The 12,001-nt window shown below is 41.4% G+C and overlaps 1 protein-coding gene across 1 annotated transcript in view; it reads right to left on the bottom strand.

Moving 5' to 3' along the window:
- The window catches only part of ADAMTSL3 (ADAMTS like 3), a 257,600-nt gene that overhangs the window by 89,122 nt on the left and 156,477 nt on the right, over nt 1-12,001 (bottom strand). Inside the window, exon 7 of the mRNA XM_075575555.1 lies at nt 1,786-1,912. Coding sequence (XP_075431670.1) covers nt 1,786-1,912 — 127 coding nt within the window. The remainder of the gene's footprint in view (nt 1-1,785; nt 1,913-12,001) is intronic.

A 12,001-nucleotide genomic window follows, 5' to 3' on the forward strand; every position in this document is an offset into this window, starting at 1 on the left:
TCTAATTATACGTTAGTTACAATTTAACAATACTTAATGAAATCAGCGGTTAAAAACAAACAAAGATGCCCAAAGCTACTTCCAATGTGACAAAAATACACAGTGCAAAATCTATATATTCTCTTGGAAAATGGTCATTTAGTTTAACCCTTTGGCCAAAGTGTCTTAAGTCTGCTGCCACTTCAAGGCATGACCGTTAGCAGGTCCTAACACTACCGGAGTTAAAATTCTTATTTACCTGTATAATTACAGGAAGAATGATCTGCATTGGATCTGTCGTAACCCAGCAAACTGAAACAGACCTGCCAACTTGGAAAGTGGGGAGGGGCGAGCTTAAACCTTGTATAAATTTGAACTGTATTTTGTGTTATCAATAACTTGTGTAGTTGTGAGCACTTTAAAATTCAAGTAATCATGGAAGCGTCTAGCAATCTTATAAGAATAGATCTGTACTGCATATACGTCACATAAATGGGTAAACCACAATATGCATTAGTTCACGTGACGGCATTGTGGGTGGGGGTCCGTTATGACGTGGCGTATGGTTGGGCCTACGAATGCAAGAGTGCCTATGGCCTACCAAGATCTTAGAATGGCCCTGAATATGAATCTGATATTATAATCTTAAACCAAATGGCTATTTTGGTAATACTACGTTCACACATTATAAACTACAAGCAATAATTATTATTAATAATATAATTAATCTTAATTATAGATTCATTATATGACCCACAAATTATATAGCAATTGATTAACTGTTCCCCTGACAACCATTCAACAGTTGCCCTAAATCTAGGGTCATGTATTAACAAAGTGATATATTGTAAGGGCATAAGTCAGTATGCAAATGGCTCAGTATCAGGGCAACCAACAGTGAAGAGAGCTGGGACAGCCGTCCTGGGTCTGGTGGAGGAAGGGCCAGCCAACCACAGGAATCGAGTCTTGACTTCTGTTCGTTGGCCAACTAGACCCTATACTCCACCTGGCTCTACCACAAAATAATGGAAATGGCCCAAACGGCTCCAACCAAAACCCCCATTAGATGCCACCTCTGCCCACTTCACAAGCTGCTACCCTCCCTGTCCAGGTCAATCCTATAATCCTGAACCCAGGAAACCTGTTGGCAGTCCCCGTTCCTAATGCTCGACTATGTCTGATCACTCGGGATGTGCACTGAGCAAGGTGTTCTGGTTTTGGTTCTAACGATTGTTTTTGCTTTGGTTTTGTCCAAAGCCAATTTTGTTTTGGTTTTGCATTATGTAATATTATAAAGACAAATAGACAAATTAAAAAAAATATATAGAATAAAAATAAAATACACCAGACATTACCAGGAAGCAGCAATGAGAAACTAAATATCAATCTTTGAAAATGTAAGAAAAGAGACACAATTCATCCTAATAAAAATACAACAATGTTATGTCTCAATAGCTTATGTTTTGGTTCTTTCTCTTTCTTTAAAATTTGATGGGGTTTTGTTTTTTATTTGTTTTTTTCAACGCCCGGTTCTGATACTGTAGGTTCTGTTTTCACACCCCAAGGTATTGCTCATCTATACAGAGCGACACCATGAAAATGTTCCCCCCCCAAAAAAATTGAGCACATGTTGCTATAAAGAGAGGAAGAACGCATCGCACATTTACACAGTTTATACTGTAAAAGTGTTATTTATTTTATTTATATCAAATCTAAGACGCACACGGAGATGCACGAGACAAAGTACGCCGCCCTCTTGTGCAACACTACATTGTACAGCCTCCACATGACGAAAGAGAGACTTACTTTTTTCAGGGGAAACATGTGACTTAGATTGTCCTCTCACGAGCCGGCACGTCGAGCCATCTCCTGCACAAACTCCGCAGTTGTCTTCCTTGGCGTTGCTTCCAAGCTGACGATCACAGCCCACCGCCTGCCAACATCAACACCAAAGTCAGAAGGAGGGGCAGTGCTACAGTACACACGCTCGGGTTTCTGGAATGTTATTTATTATGTTATCCTTTTGATTTTATGAGTTGGCCTCATTCTGTCAGAATACATCTTGCTTTTCAATTGAAGTTAGGCAAGTGGTGGAGCACAGTATCATTTCTGTGATTTTAATGAAGCAGCATGGTTATCAGATGTTAAAGGGTAACTCCAAGTGTCTGCAGAGAATCGGATGTGGAACGTTCTGTAGCTTTCCATTTTGCACTTGGTGATCATTTGTTTTGGTTCAGCGTGAAAGTCCGTCATAAACTTTAAAGGAGCAATTCATGCTTTTTTAAATTAATGTTTTTTTTTTAACATTAGGTTTGAAGCGCAGGGTCTCTGGCGCTGAACCCCATTAATTTCAGCTCAGGGGACCCCCCCTGCTTCCGGATATACTTGCCTCCAAAGGGGGTGCCGGTATCTCGGCAAAGTTTAAAGCTCCGGCGTCATGCATGCCCAATAGGAAGCAGAACCTGATGACATCACGGCTTCCTATTGGCCCACCGGTGCGGGAGCTTTGAAACTCCGCCGTTACGGGATCCCTGGTAGCCGGCACCCCCTACGGAGTTATCTCCGGAAACAGGGGGTCCCCGGAGCTAGCTTGTAGACCCCTGCTTCAAATCTATGTTAAAAATATAATTTGCAACAAAATCGCCTGCGTGGGTTGTCTCTTTAAAAGGCCGCAAGCATTTCTTGTTTGGGTCGACTTTTGAATACTCACGTATACCAGTATACAGTATATGATATACCGTAGCTTCCTATTGGTCTAATTAAGAGTTGTAAAACACACATAATGTCCCACATTTTCTAAGCAGTCTGTCATAAGACACCTCCTGGTCTAGAAGACAATTTAAAGCCCATTGACTTGAATAGGCTATATGGTGTCTTGCGTAGCAAATATGGCCCAATATCTAAAACCAGTCTGCAGCCTACATTGTAACTTATTTAGGGTATTATTAAATGAAGTACCAATCCTGGCATTAAAAGGCTATGCTCTCTATAAAATAATACACCATTTAAAAGACCTGTAAACACTCCTGACCATGCAACAGACTTGCAAGTTTGCAGAGTTCAGCATTGTACCATTTATCAGCATTAAACATTGTTCTTCAGGCATTCAGAGGCTATTAAATATACCTGTACGGTGAAGACTTGAATGGAGGTTTTCGGCCGATCTCAGCTCTCTGGAATATTGAATTACCCCCTTAGTCTTTACCCTTCAGCTTTCCTAGCGAGATGGGCCTTGCAGTCACATATAAGTATTTTGATATATAGTCTTAACCTACGTTTTTACACATTCCATGTACTAAAACCCAACTTAAATGGCCTCAGCAGGGTAAGTTTTAATGCAGTGATTTCCATTACATATTATTATTATTTTTTATTATGTCTGGCGCTGTCTCGCTTGACCTGCTTAGAGGTCACCAAACCCATTCAATTTAGAACCTGCTTTTTTATTCATCCATAACTGTGTGTAAAAAAAATCCTGGATCCACATAAAACACAGCAGGCGGGTAATCACTCAACATACAGTTTTTGAAAAATGTACTCAGTCGTTTTTGAGCATCACGGCCACACTCACAATAACATGTTCGGGTTATTTTTGTCATGGATGTCTCTAATACACCACAATGGTGAGGTAATACCCCCCCTTCCACCCCTCCCACCCTTCTTTTTCTTCTTTTCTACGTTCTTCTCTTTCCTTTGTTAAGCTCATGAGAGACGCGTGTTATATCAATTATTTTATTTCAGATGGCGAACTGTTAATGCTCTTTGTTGTATGGACAAGTGACACTGTTAAAACATCATATGTATTCCAAGACTATATATTTGTTATGTCTCTCTAAAACAATAAAAATAAATTGAAACAAAAAAATAAAAGAAGTTTTCACATTTTCTATAATTGAACGAAGACTTGTCATCGCCCTATCCCATCCTTTTCTTACTTAGCATGGCATATTTTTCATTCCCGAACTGTAGATGAGTGAGATCCAACGCACAACGGATTTGCTCAATAGAAAATTTATTTGTGCCACACAACGTTTCGACCGTAAGGTCTTTCTCAAGTGGCAGGCCTGTCACTTGAGAAAGACCTTACGGTCGAAACGCTGTGTGACACAAATACATTTTCTATTGAGCAAATCCGCTGTGCATTGGATCTCACTTAATTACAGTTCCGATTTGGATTACCAGGACAGGTACCCCTTGAACCAGCAGCACCGGTAATATTGAATGCATTGAATGATTGTGGTGTGATTGTGGTGTGATTGTGGTGTGCAGCATATCATCATTGTTTAGCTATATTTTTCATTCCCCACACCATTTCCTCCACCTGCCACGCCCCGCTTCGGGTGCCACGCCCCGCTTCGGGTGCCACGCCCCGTTTCGGGTGCCGCGCGGCTTCCATTTTGTTAACTTCAGTTACGTTTCTCAATAAAGGAAAGAAAGTTGAATATAAAGCCCATGCTTACCTACGAGTCGTAATATATACCGTATTATATGATGTATACATAGTTTTACTATTAAGCTGTAAATAATTCCTTCCTTCCTACAGATTTCTAACAATGGCTCCTCACAAGCATTTCCACTTCAGCTGTGTCTCTCACTCAATGTCTCGTCGTAGATCAAATGCCACTGTCTCGGCCTACCTCATTCTTCTTTCCTTATTAGTGGCCGGTGTGAACACTTACTCTCTTACCATATCCTCTCTCTTACCATATCCTCTCTCTTTTAAAGGAGCCATCCAAGCCGTTTTTTAGTTTCTTATTTAAAAAAACAAAACAAAAACAAAAAAAATAGGATTGAAGCAGGGGTTCTACTGAGCTGAACCCCGTTAATCTCAGCTCCCTGGACCCCCTGCTTCCAGAGATACTTACCTCCGAAGGGGGTGCTGGTATCTCCTGCAAGTTTAAAGCTCCCGCGTCACCAGGGCCAATACCGGCAACCTTTATGCAGGTCTGTATCTCCGGAAGCAGGGGGTCCCCGGAGCTGAAATTAACGGGGTTCAGATTTGGAGACCCCCTGCTTCAATCCTATGTAAAAAAATAATAATATTAAAAAAAAAAAAACGGCCAGCTTGGATTGCCTCTTTCAGACAAACGATATTGCAAACTACAAGAAGAAGAATGGTTCCCTGTGGCCCAGCTGGAGTGAAAAGACCAAGTTCAGTTAAAAAGTGACAGATTTATTTCAACAACAACACATCTATTTACTCCTCCTCCGTGTTTCTCACCTGGCGGTGCTTTCTCAAGGAGTTAAACTAAGATGCACTGCATCCCTTTGGACAAGATCATACAGTGTGAGTAGGTCAGGTGTAAACATACTGTAGACCCTGAGATTAGCATTTAAAACGTAGTCAAAGCACCCAACTGATCATTTCCTATAGGTACAAAACTGACATGAAAACTGAATTTAACGACAGTGTTACAAGAATAAGTGAAAACGTTTGACTAAAACCACTTAGATTGAAAGCTCTTCGGGGCAGGGACTCCTTTTTACTAATATTACTTTTATGTCTGAAGCGCTTATTCCCATTATGTGTTATATTATTGTCACGTGCATTACTGCTGTGACGCGCGGTGTACAGTACATAGATGGCGCTATATAAATAAAGATATATATAAAGATATATAAATAAATATATATACACACACAAGTTTCATCTGCATAAGTTACATAAGTTAGTGGTGTATAAAAACTGTATTAAATAAAAAAAAACTCCAACCTCCATCATACAATAAAGAAATAAAATGCATGAGTCCTCATGAATGCAAGAAGTCAAGCAAAGTGGTATCAGAGACTCAAACTCATACAGTTTCATAGATATTGGTCATATTTTAGAATATGCTTTCATAGACATAAACATAGGTACTTTTACAAGAGAAGCTCTTTGTAATTTCATATGCTGTGTTATTAGCCCACATGCTCTGGCTAAAAATATGGCACTTTCAAGGCTCCCTTTCATCTTTAACTGTGAAAGACTTGTGTTTATTCTTGATGGAAGAATGTAATCTGATGTGAGGGAGTCAGGAGTGTAGGGAGAATATTTTGGAGAAAAAGGGGTCTCTAAGGCATAGACGTTAAAAGTCAAGCATTAAAACAAAAGTATAAAGCTAGCAACACCACACATAGAATAATACAAAGCAGCTGCATACATACTCAGTCCATCTCTTCCCATGGAGTCCCACCTTTTCCCATCCCAATAACCAGTTTGTTTTTTAACCAAGACCCCTTCGTGTGGATTTATCAAAAAAAAAAAAAAACTTTAAGTCAGTGGTGGGCAACTCCAGTCCTCAAGGGCCACCAACAGGTCAGGTTTGCAGGATATCTCTGCGTCAGCATAGGTGGCTCAGTCAACGACTGAGCCACTGATTGAGCCACCTGTGCTGAAGCAGGGATATCCTGAAGAACTGACCTGTTGGTGGCCCTTGACAGCTGGAGTTGCCCATCCCTGCTCTCAGTGAAATATTTTGTTGAGAACGCAACATGCGCCCACAGTTCATCCGTGCGAGCCAGTGGCGACTCTAATTTATCTCATAATATGCTATGTTCAATGGTAAGGGTTTCTCTTAACATTCTTTTTGCTAAACGTTTTCTCGTTTGCGTGCCAGGCCAGGAAACACAAATCCTTTCACACGTTTTGAGAATGAAGGTGGAATGGAATGTAACCGTGTAACATCCAGAGGAAATCATAGCCCGATTGGTGAAACGCAATTTTCCTCTTGAAACTATCGTCAATGCTTACAGTCACAACACAAGAGATTGCAAGCTCTTCGGGACAGGGACTCCTTTTCGTAAATGTTACTTTTACGTCTGAAGCGCTTCTTCCCATTATGCGTTATTTGTATTATTTGTTATTTATATTATTATGTCACGTGTATTACTGCTGTGAAGTGCTATGTACAATAATGGCGCTATATATATATATAAAGATATACATACATACATACATTAAAGCAGTTATCCTGCACTGGGTATGTTACCTGGGATAAGCAATGTTATTAATTACTCAACGTGCAGGGAGCGATAAATCCAATATCAAATTAAAGATCCTTAAGAAGGAAAGAAGAAAGGAAGTCGAAAAGAGAGAGAATAGGGAGCTGGGACTTAAAGGATATACTTAGATAGTAAGCTCTCCGGGGCAGGGATTTCCTTTCCTATTGTCTGATGTTGTTTGTTGCACTTATTATATTATCATTTCTTGTACTGTATTGTCTCTTGTAAAGCGCTAAGTACAGCTGTGGGTGCTATATATATATATAAAAAAAAAGATATATAGATACGCAAGTAAAAAGAAGACTGAAAATGAAGTGGGTAATAGTTCCCAGGAGGGGGAGAAGCCCATCAGCTGTGTTTTATTGCATTAAAATATTATTATATTTCTTATGAGGTAAATAAGGATTTTAATCAGTTAGTGCTAGGACCTGCGAATTTGGTCATGCTTGATGTGGCTCGCAGGCTTATACGCTTTAGCCAAAGGGTTAAACTAAATGATCTTTTTCAAGAGATATATAGGTATTTCACTGCATATTTTTGTCACATTGGATGTTGCTCTGGACTTCTTTGTTTCTTATATTTCTTGCGACCCCATTGGTTTCCCATAAAATTAAACCTCATGTCGTCTTGTGACATTGTGAGCAAAACCAGGGTCAAAAATCTATGGACCAGTAATATTCTTATTGGGAAAACAAAGAACATCTTCCATGGGAAATAACTCAAACAGCACAATGGCCAATCTTCTAAAATGCTTGAAAAAATAAGTACAAATGTAGTTCAATTGAAACCACAGATTCACTACGCAGCTTTCAGTGCATATGTTGATAAAGCCATTGGTCGTGCAAGTGATGAAGTTGTGCTTGTGCTCGTAATGTAGTTTCTCAGAGCGTGGTTCAATGTGCTGTACAGTCAGAAGCAAGCTTGTCAATGCTTCCATTCAAAGGAGTGGAACGTACAGTACCCTCCCTCATATCAACCTCATCTCCAAGCCCAACTGCTATGCTAAAGAGACCTGAAATAATAAGCCTACACTTCCTGTGAAGAAAACAGATTTCCTTTAAACAATTACAGCATGTGTTTTGTGTATAAGAAATAGAAAGAGCTTTCTAAATCTTACAAATGAAGTGATTATTATACTAAGGATGTTTTTCAAATGAAATAACTGCAACTGATACACTGCAGAGAACGTTTAAATGGAAAAAAAAATAATAAACCGCATTGTGCCAAAATACTCCGCATTACAATTGTGAACTATCTTTCACCTTTGCCCAGAATCCTAATTGAGTTTTTCTGACCCATATTCTAATTACAAATGCTCTGTTTAGTCTCAATTTCAGCACTGTCCACATGACGTGCCGTAATTTATAATGCTTTTTATATTCTATTTTACTTGACCGTTTGACAAAATCATCACACCCAGTTTACCATTTCGGAAGTTTGTTACTGTCAGAGTAAAATAGTGAAAGCAGATGCTCCCACGCATTACGTGCCACTGGCAGAATGTGATACTGTAACTCCAATGTTATACAAGCAGGGCTGCCAACGGGGGGGGACAGTCAGGACTGCTGTCCCGGGACCGGGGTTTTTAAGGCCAGCATGTCAGTTGTCCACCTTGAGATGCAGGAAGCACAGAGAGGGGAAATCCCTTCCTCTCTGAAGACGCTCCTTCAGTGGGCGGAGCCTCAAGGAGAGCAGCCGCGGGGGTGGAAGCTGCAGCACGTGGCAGGGACGGGCTGAGAAAAGCGAGAGGGAAGGGGGAGGAAGGAAGACATGAAAGGGAAGAAGACATATAAAGGGGGGAGAAGAAAAAAAAAGAGAAAATAAAAGGAGAAAAAAGAAGTACAAAAGAGGGAAAAGAAAGATGAGGAAAGAGAGAAAGATATGCGGGGGAGAGGAGAGACATGCTGGAGGTGAGGAGAGAGACATGCTGGGGAAGGAGAGAAATACATGCGGGAGGAGAGAGAAATACATGCCGGGGAAGAGGAAAGAGAGAGAGAGACAGGCTGGAGGAGAGAGAAGAGAGAAAGACATGCGGGGGAGAGGAGAGAGAAAGAGATGCTGAGGGGGAGGGGGATGAGAGAAAAAGACATGCGGGGGAGGAGGGGGAGGGTAGAGGAGAGAAAAATACATGCCGGGGGAAGGAGAAGAGAGAGAAAGACAGGCTAGGGGTGAGGAGAGAGAGAGAGAGAGACATGCTGGGGAGGAGATAGTAGAGAAAGATATGCTGGGGGAGGGGAGAGTGAAAGACATGCTGAGGGGGGAGAGAGAGACATGCGGGGGATGAGAAGAGAGAAAGACATGCAGGGATGACGAAAGATAAAGACATGCGGGGGGGAGATGAGAGAGAAATGCATGCCGGGGGAAGGAGACAAGAGAGAAAGACAGGCTGGGGGTGTGGAGAGAGAAAGACATGCTGGGGGGAGAGGAGAGAGAAGGACATGCTGGGGGGAGAGGAGAGAGAAGGACATGCTGGGGGGAGAGGAGAGAGAAGGACATGCTGGGGGGGGGGGGGAGGTAGAGAAATACATGAGTAGGGGGGGAGAGGAGAAACACATGCCGGGGGAACGAGAAGAGAGAGAAAGACAGGCTGGGGGAGAGGAGAGAGAGACATTTTGGAGGGGAGAGAAGAGAGAAAGACATGCTGGAGAGGAGATGGAAGAGAAAGATATGCGGGGTAGAGAGGAGAAAGACATGTGGGGGGAGGAGAAAGACATGGTTGGGGGGGGAGGAGAGTGGATAGAAAGACACACTGGGGGGGGGGAAGTGGATAGAAAAACATGACAGAGCAAAGTTGACCGTATGTGATTATGTTGTAACATTTGCAGAGCACCATTCTTTAAATTTATCTTGGGCCCAAACAAGTCTGTTAGCGGCCCTGCATACACGAACCAAAAGGTCTCTGAAATCATAATAACTGAACATACCTACAGTAAATACAGCCTTGTCCGATTCTCCTTTTTTTGCCGTTAATATAAAGTACATTGCATGTTAGTGTCCCAATTTATTCATCTTCGTTTCCTCCTCTGAGTGCCAACCATTAACTTAAAGACTTCTGAAAGCAGATCTGCGTTTACAGCATGTACAGTATCATGTTTAAAGGAGCACCCCTCCCCCCTACTCTATGTTTACCCCACATTTACAGCTCCGGGCCCCACCCCTGTTTCCCCAGCTACTTGCCGGTGAGATTACCACCAGGTTTACATCTCCCTCCAGGGGAAACAAAATGGCTGCCAAATCTCAGGCCAATAGGCAGGTGCAACATCATGAGTTGTGGCTTCTTATTGGATGGCCATGTACATATCCTTTAAACACCAGGAAGTAATACCGGTAACTTCCCCAGCATGTATCTCGGGAACCTGGGGGTTAGTTTGGGGGGATTGCGTCATTAAAGAGACAATCCAAATGCTTTTTTTTTAAATTTAGAATTGACGCAGGGGGTCTCCAGTGCTGAACCTCATTTCAGCTCCGGGAACCCCCTGCTTCCAGAGATACTTACCTCCGAAGGGGGTGCCGGTATCGCGCTGCTTTTAAAAGGTCTGCGTCACGTGGGCCAGTGGGAAGCCACATCAGATGACGTAAAGGCTTCCTATTGGCCCGCTGGGCGTGGGAGCTCTGACAAGTACCCATAATGTGGGCCCTGCTACCCAGCCGGAGCACCCACTACAGAGGTATGTATCTCCAGAACCTGGGGGTCCCCGAAGCTGAAATTAATGGGGTTCAACTCCGGAGACCCCTGCTTCAATCCTGTGTAGTTCATTTTTAAAATATATGTCAAAAAGAAAATATATAAAGTGCTTGGATTGCCTCTTTATGTCGGTCCAGTAATAAAGGATCATAGTTTACAACGAGTCTGGCTGAAAGTATAAACACTTCTGATGTCCAAGTAAGAAGATGAATGTTTATGGGAGTAATTAAAAGTTCTCTTAACCTAAAGGAATATGGATTTGACATCATCTGCCGAAAGGTGGAAGTGAAGACAAAACACCTACTAATAACGGAGCTAAATATTCCAAAAACTGATGAAACGAAAACATTTTAGCAAAATACTCTTCTGAGATAGAAGTCTTGGCTCAGGTGCTGAAAAGAGGCTGAGACGTCCACATGCTTGTTCTGGCGAGTGGCCACGCATAATAACACAGTAAATAAGAAAAAGCGTGTTTTCTTCTAACTTGCAGAACAGCGGAGCCAAAAGTTTAATTGCAACCTACTGGTAACAATTTCAGTTGGCACCTGTGTAACAATTTTTGCAAGGTTTGTATTCATATCACCAACACATTGTAACCCATCTGTGTTATACAGTGTCAGAGGGTTTAACCATTTTGCTGCAAGTGGTCTCTGGATATAAAATATCACTACAATAGAACTAAAATTGATCACAGTAGCACAATGGTTCGGTACCAAGATTCGGTGTCACCCATGGGTGCTTCAGACTACCATGACTGGTTCCCATTTTAAAAATATACCATATTATAGAGTGTGATATCAATTTTATTTTGCATGTATTGACGATTAAAATGTGTTTCATTACATTTAAAATAAGAATTTACTGTTGCACAAATTGTGATTTAATGAAGTTGGAGTTAAATAACAATTTAGTGCTTCCTTACAATTCCTAACCAGTTTCAAAGGCACTCTAAAAAAAAAACTGAACTATTGATAAACTTATGAAATCAAATAAAATAAAAAAACAAAGGTTTATTTTGGAAGCATCGTTTGAGAATGACTGCAGAAATGGGACCACCTTATTTAATTTGGCCTTTATGATTATTTTGCTAGACTGGATGTCAAAAAAAAAGAAAAGAAAAAGATTCTCTGTAAATAGTTGTACTGTCTGGATGGGGCCATGACACAGATCTCATGGGGACAGGATCATGCTTTGGTGTTGACTTTTCCCAATGCCAAAAGAAGTAAGAAACAGGGTAAAGAAAAAAAAATAGGGGGGTAGGGGGAGGGATTTTGGGATGGGGCACGAGAGAGGAAAAAGGAAAAAGGAGAAGAGAAAAAGAAAGGAGGGAGAGAAAACGAAAGACTCCAGCAG

The sequence above is a fragment of the Ascaphus truei genome, chromosome 18 (genome assembly GCF_040206685.1).
Source record: "Ascaphus truei isolate aAscTru1 chromosome 18, aAscTru1.hap1, whole genome shotgun sequence".
Taxonomy (NCBI): Eukaryota; Metazoa; Chordata; class Amphibia; order Anura; family Ascaphidae; genus Ascaphus; species Ascaphus truei.